Genomic DNA, 26773 nt, shown 5'->3' on the forward strand with positions numbered 1-26773 from the left:
CCTGAAACTTTTGAAAGCACTCTTCGTAAAAGTTTGTTTAGTAAAGAACACCTTTTGGTTCTGTTCTATTTCTTTCTTCATGTCTTGGTTCACGGCCACTCTTGTCAGTGATCTGTGGGGACAGTAAAACATGAACAGTCAGTACCAGCTCTTTCCAACATCCCAGACCAGTCATAAAAACTCATTTTAATCTCAGAAAACCTGTTCCACCTTAGATGCCATATCTGCTATGCTGACAAACCGTAAACCATCGTAACTCTGACTCAGCAAATTTTGAACACTGCACATAAAGCTGTCAAGAGCAGCAGTAGAGAAAGTCACAGTCACACATTAAAAATGACCTAGACATTCTGCATATGCATGCCTTCACTGGCTTTACACACACAATAACTATTTTTAAAGATGTTCCTGAGCCCAGGGTTGATTGATTTGGCTAGAGGTAAACATACAGTAGTCAAAAATGCAATTTTCTATGAAATATAAATTTTATGTTAATAAGAATACAAACCATTCTGAAGAGCTCCCTTCCAGGAAGTACATAAAAATAAATTTTAAATATAAATATTTTTCCTTATAGAATTCTAATTGAGGTAATCTTTATATGTACATTACATGTATAGTACTGTGTGAAAGTTTTAGGCACATAAGATGGTTCACAAAAAAGTGTGTCAATAGGAAACATTAATTTTAGACTCCCAAACATTACTTCTGCAAATAGAAAAGATTAGAATAGAAGAACAGAGCACTCTGTAAAAGATGGATTCGCCCCACAAAAAACCCCACTGAACATCGAGGCAGTCTGAGATTACATAAAAAGACAGAAGCAATTGAGCCTAAATAGATAGAACAACTGTGGCCAATTTTCCAAGACCTTGGAAACCAAGAAAAACTGTATCCAGGTTAACCTAGGAGAATGGCAAAGGTGGTCACACCAAATATTGATTTGGCTTTTTTATGTTTACTGAACTTTGTATGATGTTAATTGATAAATGAAAACTATTTATGGCATTATATTTGAAGACATCCTCACTATGCAACATTTTTCACAAGTGCCTAAAACTTTTGCACAGTACTGTTATTACAGGGTCAATCCCCCCGGAGCAGCCTGAAGTTAAGTGCCTTGCTCAAGGACACAATGCGAGAATTGGACCAGCAACTTTCTGCTTACCAATTCTGTGCTTTAGCCCACTAAGTCACCACCACTAATCAAACCACATTTAAACAAAGAATTCTCAGATACACTAAGAAGACATTTTTTATTTTTTTACCTGGCTCTGCCAGGGAAATATTGGCTGAGGTCTTGCATCAATTTGAGAGAATCAAACTTTGGCACACTCATGATCCGAGATGCCGCCTGGAAACTGAGGTCTATTGGAAAGACAGAGAAAGAATTTCAATTTGTGTTTTGGAGTTAATAACCAGAATATCTAATAATGCAGAATATCTGCAACATTAGAGTTACTACTATAAACGTGAGAAATATGAATCATCTAAATAAATCTTCTGTAATTAAAGTTCTTTAAACCTTTGCTGTTTTAATTAGGCAATTAATGTTTGAGGAATTAAAATATTATCACCATTATTACCATGACACATAATGACTTAATTATTTTAAATGGTTTTGACTTTAAAAAATCCATTGGGTTTTAGATTTCTGTTTTACTCAAAGTTATTACAAAACCAACAGTCGTGTCAATAGCCATCCTGGAGAGCGCTTCACTACAAGGAAATAAAAATGGCTTTATCTATCAACGCAGGACTAAAACTGCACTTATTTAGCCATTTTTGCTCCAAATATCTTAGAGCAAAATTTTACTTAGCTCTGAACATGAGCATCTGCTCAGGAGTCTGAACAGGACTAGGACTGATCGCTGCACCAAGCATGAGGTACAAACTGCAACCTTTCCACTGCTTCCCAATTCATCAAGTGGACAGTTCTCTCCAGCCCATAAGGATCACTTTAATCTTGCTGGGGAGCCAGAACACTGGACCAACTGCAAAAGGAGACCATCAATAACAGCAGCCTGCCCACCTTGGAGCTCCCACACTTTTAGGGGAATCATGTCATTGGTGCTTTCCAGAAGGTGCTTCCTCAGTTCTTCAAGTTCCTCCTGAAGTTCTGGGTGAGACTTTCTGGAGGAGTACACAGTTACAAACTATTTTACATATTGATTGTTGTGAGGAATCTGCTTGCTTTTATTAAGTTGGCATTTATTGGCCAAGTAAGATCACTCTTATAAAAAATATGTTTTGGTGAAACAAACTTTTGCAAACAAACATACAATTCAAATTCAGTGAGATGTATAGTTTTACCATGCTTTAGACATGGCAACAAGGCTTCAAGGCGTAAGAAAAAATATAAGAGTGCTTACTTCAATTTCCCAAACAGAAAACCTTGGACTTCATCATTTTCATCCTCATCATTGGTAGTAGCTGATTTGGAATCTGAACAAATACAGAAATTCAGAAGAAGACATCTCTTCTAAGATTAGTTAACATAATGGAGTCAGCAAAATGCGACATAAACCAAAATAAACACCTTGAATATAGTTATACTATTACTAAATATACTATATAAATTACTGTTGGAGAATAACTAACTAGAAGAAGCAACATTTCTAATTTAACTACAGTTTTCATAAACATAACAGCACCTCAGCTTTTGTATTTTTTCAAAAACATTTAAAGTTCCTTTCAATTATTTAAAAAACTGATTCACTGATTCTTTTTTAGTTTGGCAAGCTGCAGTTAACAATTAGCTTCCTCAAAATTTAAGCCACATCCACACTAATACGTTTTCGCATCTTTTTCTATATTTTGGCCTTCTGTCTCACAAAGAGACGGCATTTTTGACACTGTAAACTGAGCTGTAGTATGGACAGGTAAAATGGAGATATCTGAAAATGATGATGTCATGTAATGCAGTCATGTGATCCATTCAACCCAAATCAACCAAGATGGCAGCCCATGTTGTAGCAACATTATTTTGCCTGGTATCCACTTTGATAGCGTTGTTAAAGATAATGTTACTTTGTACAACCTTCACATTGTATTCCTTCAAATGAAACAGGAAGTTTACTCGGAATCGCTGTCCGGCGACGGAACACGAGGACAATTGCTTTTCAGTCTGTACACGGAACGGAATTTTTTTGCATGCACAGTAAGGGGATTTAAGAGTTTTCATATTTTTCAGTGTGGACAAGTGACTTTTTGGAAAACGTTTGAAAACTGTAGTGTGGATGGAGAGCGTTTCTAAAATTAAAATGCCGTTTTCAAATTTATAACCTTACTATTACACATGGTTCCTAAGTAACATATCAGTTACAGCCTAAACCTTTCCATTCTGGAAAACCAAAGGCACTTTTGACATTGTATGATACCTTTAACCTGTGTGTCATCAACAGCTTTGTACTCGGTGCTCTTTATCGCCAATTCAACACCATATCCAGACAGCAGCATCCTTTCCTTTTTCGGCTCCTGTGGTGGAAATCAGTGTGTGTAGCAATTTAATGTGGTACTAGGATATGGCATTATGATTTGCATAAGAGTGAAATTACACTGCTTACACTTACAGCCACAAAATGTCGCAGCATGTAGATGAGTTTGCCCTCCTCTGCCCGCTCTGAGAGCACCTTATGAAAAGTGTTGAATTCTTTAGTGCCGATCTCAGCATAAAGAACAGCTACAGGCAGATCTGTCCCATTAGCTCCAGGGTAACGGTGATCAGACTGGTATAGGTAAGGTCTTGGCCTGCACAAGATTAAAAATATGTATGTGTGTGCATTTTGCCTTTGTGCTACTTCTTAGCTGAAATGTTATTAGGGACCAAGCCTTGAAAAGGCGAAGGCCCTATTGTTTTCGTTAGGATTAATTAGGGCCCAAGCACAAAGTGCGTAGGACCCTATTGTTTTCGTTAGGATTATTATTATTATTATTCTTATTATTATTCTTATTATTATTATTATTATTTTTTTTACGACTTACGGGGCACTTTTGGGGCTCTTAACATGCTCAAAAACTCTTGAAACTTTGCACACGGGTCAGAACCTGCGGTCATTAGGGCCGGGCTGAAGCTGGTACCGGGCGTGGCAGGGGCTCGACAGCGCCCCTGGAACAGGGGCCGAAAACTTGGTCTATAACTCAAACACGCTTGCATGTAATAATATGAAACTCGCTACACATATAGATCTCATCGTTTCATATATCCTTCATACTTTTACTTTTTACCACAGACCAACAGGAAACCGTCTATTTAGGGTTGTTTGAAAACGCACGCAATGGAATTTGGAATACTCCTCCCAGAGAACTCCACCAATCGCCACCAAACTCGGTCAGCATGATGTCAAGACATTGAGCATGAACAATTGCCGGCAGATTTTTGATATCTCTAACGGTTTGGCCGTGGCGAGGAAACGAAATGCTGGCGAGAACGAGAAACAGTCAGAGTGTTATAACTTCTGCATACATTAATTGATCTCGATGAAACTTCAGCGGTGTGTTCGCTGTAAGAGGCCGATCGCATGGATGTGACTATTGTGAGTCAAAGTTATAGCGCCACCAACTGGCAGAAGGAAGTGTGTCACTTTCAAAATGCTTTAAAATCACCCACTTATTGTTACACGATTTACTTCAAACTTTAGGTGTATAATGTAAACACACGGCAGATGTAGACGTGTGAAAGGATTATTGATATCTTAAATACTGTTGTCGTGGCAGCTCTTCAAACTTGAATTCTCTTTTTTGATGCCTGGTGCAGGGGCTCAGTAGCGCCACCTTCAGACAAAAGTGGGGTATTGGTTTCATACTTTGACCTAGAGTCAGATATTTTGGTTTGAATGTGGAACACATTGCACAAGAACTTTGAAGCTCAAAAAGCACATAAATGCAGCTTAAACAGCAAGGAAGTGTGTTATAACTTCAGCATACATTACTTGATCTCGATGAAACTTCAGCAGTTTCTTCACTGGAAGAGGCCGGTTGCGTGGATGTGACTATTGTGAGTCAAAGTTATAGCGCCACCAACTGGCAGAAGGAAGTGTGTCACTTTCAAAATGCTTTGAAATCACCCCTTATGTCTCAATTGAACAAACAGTTGATAAAGAAATCGGTATCAATATATTGAATTATTAATTATTTCAGTGATCAACTGTGATGTCCGGTTAAGATGAAAATAAACTATTACTCTGTCTAAGCGATTATCTTTCTGAAACACGTCACAAAAACTTACAGAAACGGATAACACAAACATGATGTTGGAAATATACACTTATCAGAATAGTTATATTAAACTTGTCTATTTCAGTTATAAAGCTGTCTCATATGTAATTTCTCCTTTAATTCTATAATATAACCACTAGATGGAGGTCTAAGCACATTTTCTGTATTCTCGTTGTTTTAACGTAAGAAGAAGACTTGTACGTGTTGACTGTTGAGAACGGTGTTTGGAGATTTTAAAAGACGCGGACCAGACGGAAAAACAAGACATACTGCATCATTGCGTTCAATATTTTAACGAGGGCCACTCGTACGCTGTACACGGTGTAAACATCAGCTTGAGGACTCTTCAAAATGTATATAGGTCTCAGTTCTGGATGGACTTATTTGCAGACCTTACAGATGCTGGATACTTCAACGGGAGTCGTGAGCGTCATTGCTTTGGTGATACAATAAAAAAATACTCTACAAAAAAAAAAAAAAAAAAAACAGGGTTTCCGCGGGGTCTTAAAAAGTCTAAAATTTCAAAATCAAAATTTAAGGCCTTAAAAAGTCTTAAATTTGCTGAAGTATTGTGTTCTAGGTCTTAAATAATTTTTAACAGGTCTTAATTTTCCTACGTCCATGTAAATCTCATTTAAATGCTCCCGCAGCGCTTTGGAATGTTTCTTTTTTTTACTTCCGTGGTGTAGTTTCTTATTTCGCTAGTCCAAATATAATTCGCTGTATTATGACTACAAAATAGACCAACATGCAACAGCCAGCTTTGAGCTTTCGTGTTATTGGCGCGAGTCTCTCGGATACAACAGAAAGACGTTAAACGGATTTTATTCAGCTATGAGGAAGTGCAAGTTTAGCGATACTTGGCTTGAAAAATCTGAATTTCGTGCTTGGTTAAAGCCAGTTGCAAATAACGCATTTGAAGCCTACTGCTTATGCAAGAAAGCTATTACATTGGGAATGTTGGGTGTACGGGCGCTGGAGTCTCATTCAAAAAGTGAAAAATATCTAACTGCTGTGAAGGGTCTCCAGCAAACGACAGCCATCAGCCATTACGCTTTGGAACAGCGGATGATGACTAATTTCCAAAATCACGGGACCGTTCGTGCTGATGTTCGACGAAAGTCTTCATCGCACCACCAAAACGAAACAGCTGGACCTGCACGTACGCTTTTGGTCTGCTGCGAATGGGTCGAGACTGCAATACATAAAAATAAAAAGGAATAGGCTACAATAAATGATCTATGGCAGGGCTAGTATAATGGTGGCCCCCAGATCATCTTTATCTGGCCCTCCAACAGTTTTTTATTTTTAAAACCCTCACAATCTGATATCAAAGTGCCCTCTCAGCAAAGGTTTAGCTGTTCATAGGCAACCGCATTCATCGGTGAGTTTAACAACCCTCATTGTGGCGTACAACCCCATTCATCGGTGAGTTTAACAACGCTCAACTGCAGGTAAAGCAGCACTCAGAGGTTAGTTTAACCAAAACAACGCTAAACTGCATGTGGCTAATGTTTACACTCAGGGTACATTACGGCATGTTTTCCATAACGTTACGACGTTCTCAATATAATTCATAATCACACGTTTATAATGAACAACGCGTTATGGTTATTGTGTTATTAAAAACTGTGTACGCAGGTGTTACAGTTAACATGGTAACACTAAGTTACACCTGGTTTACTTGTATGTTACTGATTAAGAAGTAATGTAAAAAAAAAACAGTTATAACTGCATGAAGATGAATGGTAACACAATACTGGCAAAATACTGTTTACATCTTGCAAATGCATATGATTCAAGACTAGAATTCCCCAGAACGGAGGGAGGGGCGGGTGACCAAACCTCATTATCATTTAAAGTCATATGCACTGAAACGGCGTGCTGAAAACGGAGCTGTTTTTGAGCAGTTAAAATTAGTGTTTTCTTAAAATACTAATGAGAATTTTTAATAAAAGTATATTACAAAGTTTTCATTTAGACCCTAAAGATTCATATTAACTTGTACAAAAATGGCATTATATGACCCCTTTAAGGTTACAAATACACACACACACACACTCCATCATTGCAATCTTGACATTGCAGCCTGTTCATTATAGCCGCAATAAAATATAATAATAAAATAGTAAACCTACCATATAAAAATTACTCTGTTTAAATAGTCAGTAGTACAATTAGTATCATTCACAGTAAGCACCGCTCACTGTGATGTTTCCAAGCATATTTTTGCGCACGTAAAGAGGATGATTTTCTACGTCGGTATTGCAGCGTGAGTAAAGTACAAAGCCTATAATAACTGGCAGAAGGCAGTAAGAGAAACAGGAAGTCTGTTATAACTTCTGCATACATTAATTGATCTCGACTGAAACTTCAGCAGTGTGTTCGCTGTAAGAGGCCGATCGCATGGATGTTGCTATTGTGAGTCAGTTATAGCGCCACCAACTGGCAGAAGGAAGTGTGTCACTTTCAAAATGCTTTTAAATCACCCCCTTATGTCTCAAGTGAACAAACAGACCAACAGAAAGTCAGATATTTTGGTTTGAATGTGGATTTCTTGGAATTTGCACACATCTTCTCGACGGTCGAAGTGAGCTTACGTTATTGCCCGTCGTGCGCGGCGACCCTAAAGGCCCAGGGGTGGCGGTGCCACCGGCTTGGGCCCGTCATCGCTGCTCGCAGCTTTAATATTATTATTATTTTTTATTCGACTATTCGGGCACTAATGGGGCTCTTAACTTGCTCAAAAACTCTTGAAACTTTGCACACGGGTCAAAAACCGCGGCCATTAGGGCCGGGCTGAAGCTGGTACCCGGGCGTGGCAGGGGGGGCTCGACAGCGCCCCCTGGAACAGGGTCCGAAAACTTGGTCCATAAATCAAACACGCTTGCATGTAATAATATGAAACTCGATACACATATAGATCTCATAGTTTCATATATCCTTCATACTTTTACTTTTTACCTCAGACCAACAGGAAATCGTCTATTTAGGGTTTTTTGGAAAAATGCATGCAATGGAATTTGAAATACTCCTCCTAGAGAATTCCACCAATCGCCACGAAACTCGGTCAGCATGAAGGCAAAACATTGAGAATGAAAAATTGCCGGCGGATTTTTGATATCTCAAACGGTTTGGCCGTGGCGAGGAAACGAAATGATGGCACGAAAAGGGAAACAGGAAGTGTGTTATAACTTCTGCATACATTAATTGATCTCGATGAAACTTCAGCAGTGTGTACGATGTAAGAGGCCGATCGCATGGATGTGACTATTGTGAGTCAAGTTATAGCGCCACCAACTGGCAGAATGAAGTGTGTCACTTTCAAAATGCTTTGAAATCACCCTCTTATTTTTACCCGATTTACTTAAAACTTTAGGTGTATAATGTAAACACACGGCAGATGTAGACATGTGAAAGGATTATTGATATCTTCAATACTGTTGCCGTGGCAACGCTTCAAACTTGAATATTCTTTTTTTACGCTTTTGAGACTCTTAGCATACTTGAAATTTCATGAAACTCGACAGACACATCACATTTATTAGCCAGTAGACATGTGCAAAGTTTCAGAAACGGGCGTGGTGCAGGGGCTCAGTAGCGCCACCTTTTGACAAAAGTGGGGGGGTTGCGTTACACTTTGACCCACAGTCACAAAACTCAGTAATTATATTGTTCTCATCGAGCCAGACAACTTTCTAATTTACAGTCATTAGCTCAGACCAACAGAAAGTCAGATATTTTGGTTTGAATGTGGATGTTTTGGAGAATTTTCTCTCCCTCTCTCACTGACCCTACATCTCTCTGTGTCTGTGGGGAGGGGGGTGATTTGGCTGTTGAGTGAGAATGCTTTTATTTTTGTTTTTCAAGGTTTTGGGGCCCTTAACGTGCTCGAAAACTCTTGAATCTTTGCACACGGGTCGGAACCCGCGGCCATCAGGGCCGGGCCGAATATGGTACCCGGGCGTGGCAGGGGGGCTCGACAGCGCCCCCTGGAATGGGATTCGAACACTTGCCCATATATCAAACATGCTTGCATGTAATAATATGAAACTCGGTACACTTGTAGATCTCATGGGGCCGAAAAACTTTCGTGCTCTAAGATTTACGCCAGCCCAACAGGAAGTCGGCTATTATGGGTTGTTTGGAAACGCATGCTCTGGAATTATATATATTCCTCCTAGAGAATGAATCCAATCGCCACCAACCTCGGTCGGCATGAAGTCAAGACATTGAGGATGCTACATTCCGGACGGATTTTTTATATCTCGAACGGTTTGGCCGTGGCGATGAAATTGATTTAGGACTAAAAAAGGACACATAAAGTGTGTTATAACTTAGTTAGTTCTATCTACAGTTACAAAACTCGGTGTGTATATTGTTCTCGTCGAGCCAAACAACTTTCTAATTTACAGTCATTAGCTCCGACCAACAGAAAGTCAGATATTGTGGTTTGAATGTGGATTTCTTGGAATTTTTCTCTCCATGTCTCTCTCTGACAGACAGAGTGCCCCTGCCTGTGTGTGTGTGTGTGTGTGTGTGTGTGTGTGTGTGTGGAGAGGAGGGGGAGGGAGCCGGACAGCTTTCCAATTTACAGTCATTAGCTCAGACCAACAGAAAGTCAGATATTTTGGTTTGAATGTGGAACACATTGCAAATGAACTTTGAAGCTCCAAAAAGCACATAAAGGGTGCATAAACGCAAGGAAGTGTGTTATAACTTCTGCATACATTAACTGATCTCGAAGAAACTTCAGCGGTGTGTTCGCGGGAAGAGGCCAGTCACATGGATGTGACTATTGTGAGTCAAAGTTATAGTGCCACCAACAGGCAGAAGGAAGTGTGTCACTTTCAAAAAGCTTTGAAATCACCCTCTTATGTCTCAAGTGAACAAACAGACCAACAGAAAGTCAGATATTTTGGTTTGAATGTGGAACACATTGCAAATGAACTTTGAAGCTCCAAAAAGCACATAAAGTTAGCATAAAAGTAAGGAAGTGTGTTATAACTTCTGCATACATTAACTGATCTCGATGAAACTTCAGCAGTGTGTTTGCGGGAAGAGGCCGGTCGCATGGATGTGACTATTGTGAGTCAAAGTTATAGCGCCACCAACTGGCAGAAGGAAGTGTGTCACTTTCAAAATGCTTTGAAATCACCCTCTTATGTCTCAAGTGAACAAACAGACCAACAGAAAGTCAGACATTTTGGTTTGAATGTGGAACACATTGCAAATGAACTTTGAAGCTCCAAAAAGCACATAAAGGGTGCATAAACGCAAGGAAGTGTGTTATAACTTCTGCGTACATTAACTGATCTCGATGAAACTTCAGCAGTGCGTAAATTATAATTACATTAATAAACCTGTACAGAGACCTCCGGATAAATACTGGCCTTCTGGATTAACACGTTTAAGTGCTGCAAAAGATATTGACCTATGACATCCTATGACATTAAAAATTATTCTACATTTGAATTACCTCATAGATGTGACTATTGTGGTTCACGGTCATAGGCCCTGTCTCAAATGGCACACTTCATATGAATTTTCAGTCTTGTGTACTTATTTCGTGTGTCCATTAACTCCATGAGACCGTAGGGTGTCTCATTTTTCATTTTAGGTATCAGAAGGGTGCTCACGCATACTTTGTGGTTGATATGTGCCCTCCATGCGCACTTTTGCAGAGCCCGCGCTGATGCGAGCTCTACAGCACACGTCTTCTCGACGGTCAAAGCGAGGTTACGTTATTGCCCATCGTGCACAGCAACCCTAAAGGCACGGGGGTGGCGGTGCCACCAGCGACCCTAAAGGCACGCTATAAGGCATTATGTCAAAATAACATACCATTAACATGAAACCATGTGTGCACATACAGTATATTATCCCCAAATATCTACAAATACAATAAATTGTTGGCTTGCGTTACCTGCCCGCTGCTGCCTTTAATAGCTTCTTCATATCCTTGGTGTTGCAGGCATGTTGACTATGTACAGCCACAAAAGCAGAGCAGCCGTCAGGAGGAGGTTCATCACTTGCTATCTTTACGATGAGAAGAAAGGGTTAAAATTACAGTCTAAAAAGTAAACCACATAGTGACGACCAATATAAATGGACCAAAGTGACTAACAAAAAGTTTTTATATTCACTTTTTGTTAGTGCACTCTGGAAATCAGAAGCTTCTGAGAACATTAAAGCTGAAGTATGTAAATCAATGTTAATATACATGCTTCTATCCCAGCTTCATATGCAGAAACAAATAGAAGTAAGCAATTCATAGGTAAATTAAAAAAAAATTATAATACTTTGTCTCTGTGTCGCAATAAAAATACCTGTTTTTGTTTTCAGAGACCTGCTTAGACCCACCCCAAAAAAGACACCAATGGTGTGAGTTGGGGGAGGGACTATCTGACTGTTTGAACAACTGCTGACAAAGAGCGTATTCAGAAAGCTGTAGTGAAAACATTATTAGGGCCCAAGCCTTGAAAAGGCAAGGCCCTATTGTTTTCGTTAGAATATAATTTTTCTTACGAATATTCGGGCACTTTTGGGGCTCTTAACGTGCTCTAAAACTCTTGAAACTTTGCACAAGGGTCAGAACCCACGGCCATTAGGGCCGGGCTGAAGCTGGTACCGGGGCGTGGCAGGGGGGCTCGACGGCGCCCCCTGGAACGGGGTCTGAAAACTTTGTCCATAAATCAAACATGCTTGCATGTAATAATATGAAACTTGGTACACATATAGATCTCATCATTTCATATATCCTTCATACTTTTACTTTTTACCCCAGCCCAACAGGAAATCGTCTATTTAGGGTTGTTTGGAAAATGCATGCAATGGAATCTGAAATACTCCTCCTAGAGAATTCCACCAATCGCCACGAAACTCGGTCAGCATGAAGTCAAGACATTGAGGATGAAAAATTGCCGGCAGATTTTTGATATCTCGAACGGTTTGGCCGTGGCAAGGAAACGAAATGATGGCGCGAAAAGAGAAACAGGAAGTGTGTTATAACTTCTGCATACATTAATTGATCTCGATGAAACTTCAGCAGTGTGTTTGCTGTAACAGGCCGATCGCATGGATGTGACTATTGTGAGTCAAAGTTATAGCGCCACCAACTGGCAGAAGGAAGTGTGTCACTTTCAAAATGCTGTGAAATCACCCTCTTATTTTTACCCGATTTACTTAAAACTTTTGGTGTGTAATGTAAACACACGGCAGATGTAGACATGTGAAAGGATTATTGATATCTTGGATACTGTTGCCGCGGCAATGCTTCAAACTTCGAATATTCTTTTTGATGCTTTTGAGACTCTTAGCATTCTTGAAATTGCATGAAACTTCGACAGACACATCACACTTATTAGCCAGTAGACATGTGCAAAGTTTCAGAAACGGGCGTGGTGCAGGGGCTCAGTAGCGCCACCTTTTGACAAAAGTGAGGGGGTTGGTTTTACACTTTGACCCACAGTCACAAAACTCAGTAATTATATTGTTCTCATCGAGCCAGACAACTTTCTAATTTACAGTCATTAGCTCAGACCAACAGAAAGTCAGATATTTTGGTTTGAATGTGGATGTTTTGGAGAATTTTCTCTGCCTCTCCCACTGACCCTACGTCTCTCTGTGTCTGGGGGGAGGGGGATGATTTGGCTGTTGAGTGAGAATGCTTTTATTTTTGTTTTTCAAGGTTTTGGGGCCTTTAGCGTGCTCGAAAACTCTTGAAACTTTGCACACGGGTCGGAACCCGCGGCCATCAGGTCCGGGCTGAAGATGGTACCCGGGCGTGGCAGGGGGGCTCGACAGCGCCCCCTGGAATGGGATTCGAACACTTGTCCATATATCAAACATGCTTGCATGTAATAATATGAAACTCGGTACACTTGTAGATCTCATCGGGCCGAACAACTTTCGTGCTCTAAGTTTTACGCCAGCCCAACAGGAAGTCGGCTATTATGGGTTGTTTGGAAACACATGCTCTGGAATTATATATATTCCTCTTAGAGAATGAATCCAATCACCACCAAACTCGGTCGGCATGAAGTCAAGACATTGAGGATGCTACATTCCGGACGGATTATTGATATCTCGAACGGTTTGGCCGTGGCGAGGAAATTGATTTAGGACAAAAAAAGGACACATAAAGTGTGTTATAACTTAGTTAGTTCTATCTACAGTTACAAAACTCGGTGTGTATATTGGTCTCGTCAAGCCGAACAACTTTCTAATTTACAGTCATTAGCTCCGACCAACAGAAAGTCAGATATTGTGGTTTGAATGTGGATTTCTTTTTAAATTTTTCTCTCTCTGACAGACAGAGTGCCCCCTCCCGTTCTGTGTTTTTTCTCTCTGTCGCTCTCTGACAGACATAGTGGCCCTGCCATTCTGTCTGTGTGTGTGGGGAGGGGAGGGGGAGGGAATTTCTCTGTTGGAACTTTGAAGCTCCAAATCGCCCTGAACATAGACATCCCAAGTCATTGAAAAGTACAAATGGTATTATTTAATGTTTTTTTTATTTCTCTCTTACGTTGTAAAATGCCACGTTTTTGAATGGAATGTAAAATGTAAAAATAATCACTCAATCTCCATTTTTTCTCTGATCTGTTGCTATTTTAATGATTTAAAAATCAAAGCACTGACCATTTAAAGTGTGAGCTTGTACATTTTGAAATAGTTATAAACAGTCACAGCAATGCAGTGTTATTATGTGCCTAGATAGTCTTTCAAATAAAATGAGTTTACCCCAAAAAGATATTTCTCTCATCATTTACTCACCCTCAGGCACATGCACACATAGACATCAAAGGGGGCTTGAGCACCTGCCCTTTTTCTTCCTCGAGAGAAAGTGCCCTTATTTCTGGGGTGTTTTTTATTTATTTTTATAAATAAATTAATATATATATTCCTGTTTACGCACAGCTTCCTGTCAAACAAATATATTTATTAAATAAAAAATCAAAACATCAGGTCGGTAGATGACATTTTGTCGATGCCCGCTTTCCCTCCCTCCGCGTCGTGTACAGTGCCTCGACTATACAGCTAATTAGCCAAAAGCAAATATAGTTAACTTGTGTCTTGCTAACATTCATGACACATGAGCGACTAGCTAATGTAATAGGTTAGCTAAAGTCTAGCTAAGGCAATATATCATGGCCATACAGGCCAATATATACTGTACTTATTGGAGACATTACAGGTGAATACAGTCACATTTGTGTGATGTACTTAACATAATGATAAATAATCTTAAGATATTATATCGTATGCTATGTATTGTGAATACACCCATGTTAAACATAAAAATGTACTTCCATTGCATATCATAGGAACATATAAATGTAAATTATAATTACATTGATAAACCTGTACAAAGACCTCCAGATAAATACTGGCCTTCTGGATTAACACATTTAAGTGCTGCAAAAGATATTGACCTATGACATCCTATGACATAAAAAATCATTCTTCATTTGAATTATCTCATAGATGTGACTATTGTGGTTCACGGTCATAGGCCCTGTCCCAAATGGCACACTTCATATGAATTTTCAGTCTTGTGTACTTATTTCATGTGTCCATTAACTCCATGAGACCGTAGGGTGTCTCATTTTTCATTTTAGGTATCGGAAGGGTGCTCACGCATACTTTGTGGTCGATATGTGCCCTCAATGCGCACTTTTGCAGAGCCCACACTGATGCAAGCTCTACAGCACACATCTTCTCGACGGTCAAAGCGAGGTTACGTTATTGCCCATCGTGCACAGCGACCCTAAATTCACGGGGGTGGCGGTGCCACCAGCAACCCTAAAGGCACGGGGGTGGCGGTGCCACCGGCTTGGGCCCGCCATCGCTGCTTGCAGCTATATTTTATATTTGCAATTCTGTTTGGTGGTGCTAGTGTCGCAGAAATGACATATTTCAGCTTTGAGTTAGTTTTTTCTGGAATCTTTATGACATGAAATAAAAAAATATATTTAAAGACGTACTTGTTGGAAAGCATGTACAGCCGGCGAGTAAGCCCTTAGAGATAGAGATAGCTTCAGCAGGTTGAGCTGGATGTCCGACATAAACTGTCCAGCTTTCTTGATGATCAAGTTATAATATGACCGGACAGACTCTGAAGATGTAAATAATTACATAATTTTTTCATTCATATTTTGTTCAACAAAGCAAGATATACCATACAGTTAAAATCGGACCCACTTTATATTAGGTGGCCTTAACTACTATGTACTTAACCATTTGATACAATGTACTTGTTATGTACATACATGTTGTTGCATTGTAATTACATTTAAAGAACATGCATTTAATTACATTTGTAGTTATACTGTTAACTTTACCCCTAACCCATTCCTTACCCCAAAACATAACTGTAAACCCTAATGCTAACCCTACCCACACCTCAACCTCAGTAGCAGCAAATGTAGGAATTTTGCAGAGCAACATGTAGTTACACAGTAAATACATAATCTTGTATGTATTTAATGTTAGTACATTGTAGTTAAGGCCACCTAATATAAAGTGTGACCATTAATTATTTTGCATGTGCATTTCCTGATAGTGACAGAAAGTTATTAAGGCAGCTTCACAACTGTATCGATATTAAAGAATACCTCTACAAATGAATTATCATTCTCTCAGACAAATCAGCACACATGCAATGAGCTATCTGAGACCACTCATTTGAATTGTGAGTCATAACAAAAAAGATTACATTTCAGCCATTACCTCCACTTTTGTAAACCGTTAACTCCTTCACAGTATCTACAAATTGCCAGAACTTCTCATCACTATCCTCTCTGATGAACTCGCTGCGGAATATCAGATTTGTAGAATAAAACAGATGCACAAACTGAAACACATTAAATGCATTCAAAACAGTACAAAAAAAAAAAAAAAAAACTCTGCTGGTTAAAAATTAAAGCTAGCTAGAAGAATTACACTTCCAACCCACCTTGTTTCCAGCAGCAGAGGGGTCATGGCCCATTTGGCCTGAAGACTGGCGATGACTCCTTTAGATGCTGAGAGTGCATGCTGCACCCTTAGCAAGACCAGCACAACCAAGACCACCCTCATGTTCAGACACTGCTAAAAGAATAGATAATACTTTATTATAACTTCAAATAAAAACCATTAAAAAACATTATTCCGATATAAAATGCTTAACAGAACATATGCCAGTATACAGCAGAACAGTTATAAATGTCATAAAACTTTGATTCATATATATTCAAACAGAGGAGAACAGGGCTAGCTGTCACACATGGAAGTTGTCACCAAGGCTATATTTCAGAAATTACAAGTTTACATTCAAAAGTCCAATTTAATAAATGCTTAATATGGTAGTGGTTATGTATGTTCTTTTCAAGTTAAAGGGATAGTTCAACCAAAAAAAGAAAACATTATTTACTCACCCTCACGCCATCCCTTTTAGAAGAATATCTCAGCTCCATAAAATACAAATAAATGGAGGTCAAAACTTTGAAGGTTCAAAACGCATATAAAGGCAGCATAAAAGCATTCAATATGACTCCAGTGGTTAAATCTTTATATTCATAAGCGATATGATAGGTGTGGGTGAGAAACAGATCAATATTTAAGTCCTGTTTTACTATAAATTCTCCTTCCTGCCCTGTAGGTGGTGATATGCACAAAGAATGTATTGATCTGTTTCTCACCTACATCTATCATATATCTTCTGAAGACATAGATGTAACCACAATATGGATTACTTTTAAGATGCCTTTATATGCATTTTGGACCTTCAAAGTCCTAGCCACCATTCACTTGCATTGTATAGAACTAGGGTTGCAAAATTCTGGGAATTTTCAAAGATGGAAACTTTCCATGGGAATTAACAGGAATTTATGGGAATAAACGGGAATAAAGTGGGAATTTTCAAAGTTGAGGGTTGGCTCTTCATAGGGAACTTAAATATAGTTGAGGAAAGTATATTTTAGCATAATCTTGACTAAAACAAACAGATGCCATTCAAATACACTTGAATATCCATGCCATTCCTCAATCACATTTTTTAATTTTTAAATTTACCGGAAATTACCCGCCCCTTTGCAACCCTATATGGAACTACAGAACTCAAATATTTTTCTAAAAATCTTAATATGTGTTCATCAGAAGAAAGGAAGTCATACACATCTGGGATGGCATGAGGGTTTGTAAATTATGACATAAATAATTTCATTTTTGGGTAAATTATCCCTTTAAATTAGAATATGCTTTATGAGTTCTATCTTACAGATTAAAATTTCAATTTTGTAATATTTTTGTAACAGCTGTTGGGTAAGCAAGTGAACAAAAAGTAGGTAGATGGTAGATTCTGAAATGTTGGACTGTGTTCCGCTGACAAGGGATTTTTCAAACGTCAGGTCTGGGGTACTTTATCACATTGATATTGTTGCAAGCTTCCACCTTTGTTTTATATGTTGTCATTTTATCCAATTCATTAGTAGCAGTTTCTGTCAGCCAAAACAATTGTTTAATATTGTAGAAAATAACTGGTGAAAGGTATTTAAATAGAATACAATACACTTTAAATACAGATATTGTGAAATATTGCTTTCTTATGTTAGGCCTAAATAATATTTCAAACAAAGAATTTTCCCCCCTCAAATCAGTTTCAATAAACAGCAGATTCACATTGTGATAACCTACCTCGCATGACAACTTGCCCCTAAATGAACTATAGCCTTTTCTCTTGGACAATAATGATGGAATTATTTAATATCTTTTATGTAATCAAGACTTTTAGGCAGTCTATTTGTGTAAAAAGCAAATGACCTTAAAGTAAAGCTACCCTGAGAAACATTTACTGGAATAAATGTAACAATTAGCCCCCAGTCTCCCCAATATTCACATTTGAAGGTGCATGAAGCAGTGATTACTGTTAAGCAACCTGAAATGTATGTCCATAACTTATTGGTAAAATGTATATTAAAGTGTCTCCGAAAACAAAATGACCGCATGGGGTTTGTGTAGCAAACGCCACGTAGCTGCAACAATGTAACAAACATAATATGTAGCAAAATGCTCTAAAATTTTTACATTCACGGATGCTTTCATACGTCAATTGCATTTTAAACACTTCTGATTAAAGCAGGATTGCATGAAATAAAGACTAGAATTGTGATTGGTTTATATTAAGAATAAAGAAAGAATAAAATAGAAAAGAAAGAATAAAGAACATAGCGCAAACTGTTTCAACCCATATTCCTTCTGGGGCAACGTCAGCATTTTAATCGACCATTTCAACAACTCAATCTAAATCTTATTATATAAAATATGAATATAAAATACACACCTAAAACATCAGATGGTGAACCGTTGTGTTACCCCGGTTTCACAGGACGCCGCCATTGAGGGGTCCTGAATCTTTAATTCCCTCACCCACGGTTGGCAAATACATCGTTTCCACTCACATTATTAAATGATACGAGTTAACATTTCAGCGGTGAGTAGGGTGTTGATGGAAGTTTAATTTAGTTTGTGATTGTCGTTGAAATATCTGAGAGCATTAACATGTTTTGGAAGATTTACGCTGGAATCCGTTTTTCAGGCATTTCTGCGGACAGCTACAGGAAAATAACGGTAGAGCCGTTATCTACATGTGGACCACATGTAGATGTTTCAAACACATAACATACAAATGACCGTGATTTTCCTCTGTTTGATATATGTATATTTGTGATATTTTTATTTCACGACACACTTCCAGACGCTCTGTGGAATTCCAGATCCATCTAATTAGTTTATGTATTACAGTTGTTTTGTTATAAATATGTAGTGTTTTATTATGGAATTATTCTGTTTATATGATTGGATTTTTTTTATTTTGAGTATTGATGCATTTAAGTTAAAAATACTTTATACCATAGTAATAACATCAATAACTAGGCCTACAGTAGGCTACTGTGCAAAAGTCTTGATTTACAAAAAGCATTTGTCTTAAGATGGTTATTTATATCTTCAGCTTTAGTGTGTCAATAGGAAATATAAATGGTATACTCCCAAACATAACAAACACACACTTTTGCAAATAGAAAAGATTAGAATAGAAAAACAGGGAGCCCTGCATCAGATGTCATGGCCCCCACAAAGCCACCACTGAACCTCATGTCAGTCTGAGATTTCATAAAGTGGCAGAAGCAATTGAGACAGCCTAAATGGATAAAAGAACTGTGGCAAATTCTCCAAGAAGCTTGGAACATCCTATCTGCCTACAACCAAGATAGACAGCATACAGGTGTATAGGATAATTGGTGCAGTTTTAAAGGCAAAGGTGGTCACACCAAATATTGATTTAGCTTTTTTATGTTTATTGGACTTTGAAGACATCCTCACTATGCAACATTTTTCACAAGTGCCTAAAACTTTTGCACAGTACTGAATAAAGACACATTTTATTGCATTATAACGTAACTTTGTCATTTTATTTAAGTTTGTATAATTATACCTGGAAGGCAATTACTAAAGATAAAGAGATGTTTCAATTGGGGTAAAATATTTTCAGTAAGAAGAACTCAGCATTGCACTCTCATTAAAGAAATAGTTCACCCAAATATGCAAATTCTCTAATCATGTACTCAACCTCATGCCATCCAAGATGTGTTTTTTTTTTCATCTGCAGAACACAAAAGAAGATTTTTAGAAGACTATATCAGCTCTGTTGGTCCTTATAATGCAAGTGAATGGTGACCAGACCTTTGAAGCTCCAAAATCACATAACAGCAGTGTAAAACTAATCCATAAGACTCTAGGTTAAATCCATAACTTCAGAAGTTATATGATATGTGTGGGTGAGAAACAATCAATATTTAAGTCCTTTTTTATACTATAAATCTACACTTTCACATTATTTCACATTTTGAAAGTGAAAGTGGAGATTTATGTTTTTTTTTAATAAGGACTTAAATATTGATCTCTTTCTCACCCTAACTTATACCACTTATATGGATTTAACCTGGAGTCATATGGATTCGTTTTACACTGCTTGTATGTGCTTTTGGAGCTTCAAAGGTCTGGTCACCATTCACTTGCATTGTAAGGACCAACAGAGCTGACATGTTCCTCTAATATTCCTCTAATATAATTTTCATTTTTGGGTGAGCTATCCCTTTAATAGACCAAAGGGGGCGCCACATAAGAAAAGAGTGAATATTGACTCAGAAATGCTTGGTAACAATCGTTTACCTCCCATGTAAAATATAAACCACTGATTGCATTATTAATTTAAACATAAAACAATTTAAGATTCATGACAACATAATATTTTCTGCCTAAGTATGATACTCAAATACAAAGCGTTTTATTTATTTATTTTTTCAAATAAACATTTAATTTGTGAATCACATTTGGGCTATATGCATGCTATATTGAGGACATACATAAAAAATAAATTAAAAAAATACAATAAAATACCAAAGGAATTGGTCTTGGATAAAACAATGACTTCATTTTGTTTTCAGAATTGCATTTATCCCGATACTTAATTGAATCTTATAGCACTGTTGTTTGAGCCTATTAGAATAATTATAGAAATTAAATTAGAATACCTTTAGGATTTTTGAAAAGCATAGATGATATAGCACAGTAATAATTTTCAGTATACTGCAAAAAGAATTCTCTCAGAATAGGTTCGACGGTATATTGCTGAATATTCCAGAGCACTGAACTGGGTAGCCTATATGTGCGCACTCAGGTGCAGCTGAAACCCGTGCTACAGAAGAGCTTGTGGTACTGATGTGATTGTGTCTCTTCATTGATGCGCTTGTGCCTCATTGACATCATTCGCATCATCCCGCTGATGCGCGTCGCGGGATGGATATACAACACAGCCCACTCTCGTAACAAGTGCATGGTGGTTCCGCAGAATAAAACTGACTGGGAGGCTCTTTAAATCGTTTAATTTCCTCAGAACGAGAAACGTTAATATTTTTCACACTTTACAAACGCATTAACATGTTGCTCGGTTATGGAATAGCACTGGAAAGAATCGCCTTAAGTCATTTTATTTTGACTAGCGGCTTAATTAATTTGGCACTTTCTTTTAAACTTTGAGCCAGTTTAATGCGAAAACACCGCGGTGGATGTCAGACTTCCGCACATCTTTTTAGCAAATCAACATGTGGCATGGGACCCTTGGTGTGGGTCACGAAATAACGTCCTGGAAGAAGATCTGAAGAGGAGAACATGATTCACACGAACTGCATTCGTATTTCCTCGTGTTAAAATGAACGAGAATCCCATTAAATGGATTTTCATCCCAATTTTAGCCATTCTTTTTGTCATGATTGGGTATCAATATATTTGCCCAGCAGGCAGTCAGTCTTGTCATTTTAGAAAGGGCGACAAACTCGTGGGGATCGGTCCACTGTCCACTCCGTACCCAACCATCGATGACCTGGACCGCGACCAGGACCCGGAGGAAGACATTCCACCTATATGTGCGTTCAAATTCAACTTTACAGAGCGAGATTTGACACGCGACGTTGATTTCAACATAAAGGGAGACGATGTGATTGTGTTTCTGCACATTCAGAAGACAGGAGGGACCACTTTTGGAAGACACCTGGTCAGAAATATCCGCTTGGAACAGCCGTGCGAGTGCAAACCGGGACAGAAGAAATGCACGTGCCACCGGCCAGGTAAACAGGACTCCTGGCTCTTCTCGAGGTTTTCCACTGGCTGGAGTTGCGGTTTGCACGCTGATTGGACTGAACTGACCAACTGTGTGCCTGTGATTATGGACAAAAAGCAATCTCCAAAGCTAAAGAGGTAACACCCTCTCTCCTTTTCATAAACTAATTAAAGAGACAGTTCACCTAAAAATAAAATTCTCTCATCATTTTCTTACCCTCATGCCATCCAATATGTGAATGACTTTTTTCTTCTGCAAAACAAAAACAAAGAGTTTTAGAAGAATATCTCAGCTCTGTAGGTCCATACAATGCAAGTGAATGGTGACCGGACCTTTCAAGCTACAAATGTCACATAAAGGTAGCATAAAAGTAATCCATATGACTCCAGTGGATAAATATATGTCTTCAGAAGCGATGTAATAGGAGGGGGTTGGAACAGATCAATATTTAAATCACATATATTTAAGTTCCCGACAGTTTATGTAATATTTAAGTTCACATTCTGAAGGTGACAGTGGAGATATTTATATAAAAAAAAGGATTTACATTTTGATCGGATTTTCACCCAAAGTGATTTCATAGCTTCAGAAGACATGTATTTAACCACTGGAGTCATATGGATTACTTCTAATGCTGCCTTTATGTGAAATTCATACACATCTGGGATGGCATGAGGGTGAGTAATTGATGAGAGAATTATGGGTAAACCATCCCTTTCAGATAATTAATTAGTCGCTCTGTTTCTTCTAATTAGTGTAGTGCTGAAGTTTTTTCACACAGAGTCAACTCAGACTTTTTAAGTATGCCAAAAAGTGAACAGAGTGGCAAATAATCCAGTTGTCTTTGCATTCACGCTGTCCCTGGCCTTAAGATAAAATTTAGGTTCATTTTAGTTGTGACTGAGTTTCCATTTGGTACACAATCTGGTGATATAATAATAATAATGTGAATTTGTATTGTTGTTGTTCCCTACAAGTAATGATTTGCCTCTAATACTTTTTTCAGACAGTGCACTGATGTCTTATTGAATGGCTTCATTATTTTAACCTCAGAAGCCACTCAATAAGTTATGATCATAGATAAGTCCCCGATATGGGGATATGCAGGATGCTATATCCCCAAAGAGATCTGTGTATCTGTGTATAAATTCTGTGGGGTCTTTCTTAAAATCAGTCAGTATAAATCAAAGTCATGTATAATACCTTTATTCTATATCACTTTAAAAAATATATTTTGGTTCAACATACATCTTCTACTGTATATCTGCAAAGATGGATCTTCACCACATTACAATATGTTTTCAAGATACCCTGACTCTTTCAGAAAAGAAAATTGGGGTTTTTGTTGCCTGTGGCCCCGATGTGTGACTCAGACACATTGATATTATTAACCACATTCAAATACAGGAAATCACTTACCATCCAACATGATTTATGGTAAACACATTGATATGCAAAACAAAGCAATAGCTAGATCAAAATGACTGGAGGACAAGCCTAAAATGCTGAACAGAGTATTTCCTATTTGTTGCCATACTGTATCTCTCTTTCTTCAGAATAATTCCTTTAACTCAGATTCTGTTTAAATGATGGAAAGCCTGTGCTGTAATGAACTTTAAATGAGGTATCATAAAAGCTGAGCCAAGCTGTCGAGCATTCCCATCTATAAATTTGACAGTGCCAGTCTGGACAAGTAACCCATTAAAAAGTTATTTTAGTTGTTTACTAAGTATAATTATGGCTTAATATGGTGAAAATATGCAGACTTTACGTGCCTGCCAATAGAAGCCATATGTGTTTTTAGTGCCTGTAAATGCTGTTGTTGTAAATTACATTTAAAACAGTTTTTCCTTCATCCTCTGCTACTTGCTGATATAACATAACATTAGTTCATGAATTATGTGTCACAACTGGATGCATCCATATTTGTTTTGCTCTGTTCTCATGAAAAACACAGTTCCTTTGTTTGGCACTCATTTATTTTAACATTTGCCGAGCAAATGGATCAAGTTAATTAGTTGCTCGGCCTGCAGCAGTTTTTACTTGGTTCAATTTGTAATAAATGAAAATGTCGGGTAATTTCAGGGTAAGCAGAATTAATAGCAAATTTTAAGATGTTTTAAAAACAGCTTGAAATGATGAATGTATCCTATAAGGAAACATTCCTTTTTTGTTGAAGAGAAATTAAATCGCACCCCATAACTGCAAGGCCGTGGCTATACGATTCATCTCTGCTGTGTCAATGGGCTCTTTCTGTAGCTGCCTGTATGCGACAGAGACCCTAAACCCAAATGGAACATAAATTCATTGCTCTCACTCTTTCTGTACTTTCACATTGTTTCACATTGTTTCTCTAAAGAAACACCAGGAGACACAAATAAATCTCTTTTGACAACAGGCGCTTGTGCTCTCTGAACCGCATGTGCTAAGTGGGGACTGTATGAAAATTTCATTCTGATACGCAGCTCTGTTTATCGCATTCATGATGGATCACTCTGTACATGGAGGAGGCTTGTCACAAACATATACTTTAATCCTCATTTTTGGCTGTGTTAAAGGGTTAGTTCATATAAAAATGAAAAGTCTGTTGTCATTTACTCACACTCATTTTGTTTTAAACCGATATGAGTTTTTTGTGTGGAACACACAAGGGGGTGACGGAAGCTGCCAGTCCTAAACATTCTGCCTAACATCTCCTTTTGTGTTCCATGGCAGAAATAAAAGTCATATGCACAGTTTTAATTTTTAGGTGAACAATTCCTTTAAACTACTGCTTTCACACTTGAACCTTGTTTCACTCACAGTATTGCATAATCTAACAACCCAGATTAGTGCAGTACTGCAAAAGGATTGCTATTTTTTATTTTGTTTTATTGTGAGTGTGCTAAACTAGTTGTCACTGATGGCAGGCTGGCAGTGTTGCTGCCTGGGTTCTTTGGCATAGTGTGGCCATTTCAACCTGGTATTAAGCAGCACAAGCACAGCAAAGGACCTGGAAAGGTCAGACATGTCAGAGCAAATCAAAAGACACTCTAAGAGTTGATGGGAAGGCAGAGTTGCTGTGAGCACTTCAGAAAGAGAAGGGTCTCTTTTTGTGTCTCCCATGCTTATAGGATTGCCTTTTCTGTTGGCTCTTTGGAAAGTACACTGTATTAGAAGTGAAAGACTTGCATGATTTACCCATTGATTTGATCTGGTTCATTCTGTGTGTCTTAAGCTGCTTTCCAATCGCTGTGTCCCTAAACAGTATTCACTGCTCCTTACGCACTGTGCATGGGATTTTGGATACCTCGGTTGGTGTAATCATTTAATGCACCTGTGACTGGGCTATAAATGGACGCGCCACCAGTTATCAGATATTTTTTCTGAAGAGCAGTCCTGGGGCAACCCAGTGCGGCAAAGAAGCGCAGCAGTTTCGTTCCGCTTTTTTCAGGGAACAAGGGTTACAATACATAACCCGAGACGTTCCCTTTACAAAAAGCTTCACTAGGATGCTGCGCTGAGAGAAGCGCTTTGGAACGAGAATACCCACACCACTGCACTGAGGCTGTCCGGACCCCTACGGTTGTGAAGTGTGCTCACAAGAACGCGAGAGGTCTCAGACAAGAGCTTGAGATGTTGACTCAAGGACATAAGAGCCCGGAGTAGCATGAACATCCAAACTATAAAATCTGACGAATGTGTGCGGAGAGGACCAGCCTGCCGCATCACAAACTTGCTGCAGAGGGAACCCTCTAGCCAAGGCTTTAGAGGAGGCGACCCCTCTGGTGGAGTGAGCCCTGATACCTACTGGCGAAGCTTGACTGCACGCCTCATATGCCAGGGTAATAGCATCCCTCACCCAATGCGACATAGTCTGCTTGGTGGCGGCCGCCTCCTTGTCGCGGCCCTCATGGCAGACGAATAATTGCCCTGACTTACGCCACTGGCTAGTGCGGTGGACGTAGGTCTGAAGGGCACAGACTGGACAAAGTCTGTGAAGTCTTTCCTGCTCTGGCGTTGAAAACGGCGGGGAGCAGAAAGCTTCAAGAGTGACCGGATGCAATGTCAAAAAAGGCACCTTAGGAAGGTAGTCTGGATGAGGGTGCAAAATTGCTTTAGCCATACCTGGGGCAAATTCTAAACAGGCCGGCAAAACAGACAGAGCCTGTAGATCCCCAATCCTCTGTAGAGAGGTGATAGCCCTAAGAAAGACCATCTTGAGAGTCAGAAGTCTGTCAGACGCTGACTCTAGAGGTTCAAAGGGGGTCTCAACCAGACCCTCCAGGACTATTGCCAAGTCCCAAGAAGGAGTCCTGGTCCTAATAGGAGGCCTCAGTCGCATGGCTCCATGAATGAAGCGAGGGAGTAGAGGATGCCTCCCCAAAGGCACCCCGTCCATCAAGGCGTGGCAAGCCGAAATGGCGGCTACATAAATCCTGAGAGTAGCGGGGCATAGGACTGCTGACAGTTTTTCCTGCAGAAAGTCCAGAACTGAAACAATCTGGCAGTTAACTGGATCTGCACCATGTGAACTGCACCATCTTTCAAAGACACCCCACTTATTGGCATATATTCTTCTAGTGGAGGGAGCCCTAGCACTTAGAATGGTCTCGATGACCTCAGGTGAAAGTCCTGTGTCCCTCAGTTGGTACCCTTCAGGGGCCAAACATGAAGTTTCCACAATTCGTACCAGGGATGAAATTTTGTCCCCTGTGCCTGAGACAGAATGTCCCTCCTGTCCGGAATCACCCAAGGCGAGCCGTCGAGGAGAGATATTAGCTCCGAGAGCATACCCTGTTCGGCCAGTGTGGCGCTATCAGTAAGAGGCAAGACCCTTGTTAGCGATCTCTGGCCAAGACTCCCGGGAGCAGGGAAACGCATACAGATGCATTCTGGGCCATGTATGTGCCATCGCGT

At 39.1% G+C, this 26773-nt stretch overlaps 2 protein-coding genes across 4 annotated transcripts in view; one reads left to right on the top strand and one right to left on the bottom strand.

Annotated features, from left to right (window-relative positions):
* The window catches only part of LOC127655272 (UDP-glucose:glycoprotein glucosyltransferase 2-like), a 99200-nt gene extending 80602 nt beyond the window's left edge, over positions 1-18598 (bottom strand). For 2 of the 3 annotated variants that reach the window (XM_052142981.1, XM_052142978.1), the window contains exons 1-11: positions 18539-18591; positions 16175-16308; positions 15949-16031; positions 15204-15334; positions 11144-11256; positions 3573-3750; positions 3381-3477; positions 2373-2445; positions 2033-2133; positions 1269-1368; positions 52-112 (exon numbers count right to left, since the gene is read on the bottom strand). In XM_052142981.1, coding sequence (XP_051998941.1) covers positions 52-112; positions 1269-1368; positions 2033-2133; positions 2373-2445; positions 3381-3477; positions 3573-3750; positions 11144-11256; positions 15204-15334; positions 15949-16031; positions 16175-16296 — 1059 coding nt within the window. In that variant the 5' untranslated portion in view covers positions 16297-16308; positions 18539-18591. Of the gene's footprint in view, positions 1-51; positions 113-1268; positions 1369-2032; positions 2134-2372; positions 2446-3380; positions 3478-3572; positions 3751-11143; positions 11257-15203; positions 15335-15948; positions 16032-16174; positions 16309-18538 lie in introns of all 3 variants that reach the window. The other variant, XM_052142980.1, reaches the window with a different exon arrangement.
* Positions 18599-21003: 2405 nt separating this feature from the next.
* Positions 21004-26773, top strand: part of LOC127654719 (heparan-sulfate 6-O-sulfotransferase 3-B-like) — a 183063-nt gene continuing 177293 nt past the window's right edge. The window contains exon 1 of the mRNA XM_052142018.1: positions 21004-22011. Coding sequence (XP_051997978.1) covers positions 21467-22011 — 545 coding nt within the window. The 5' untranslated portion in view covers positions 21004-21466. The remainder of the gene's footprint in view (positions 22012-26773) is intronic.

The sequence above is a fragment of the Xyrauchen texanus genome, chromosome 14 (assembly GCF_025860055.1).
Source record: "Xyrauchen texanus isolate HMW12.3.18 chromosome 14, RBS_HiC_50CHRs, whole genome shotgun sequence".
Taxonomy (NCBI): domain Eukaryota; kingdom Metazoa; phylum Chordata; class Actinopteri; order Cypriniformes; family Catostomidae; genus Xyrauchen; species Xyrauchen texanus.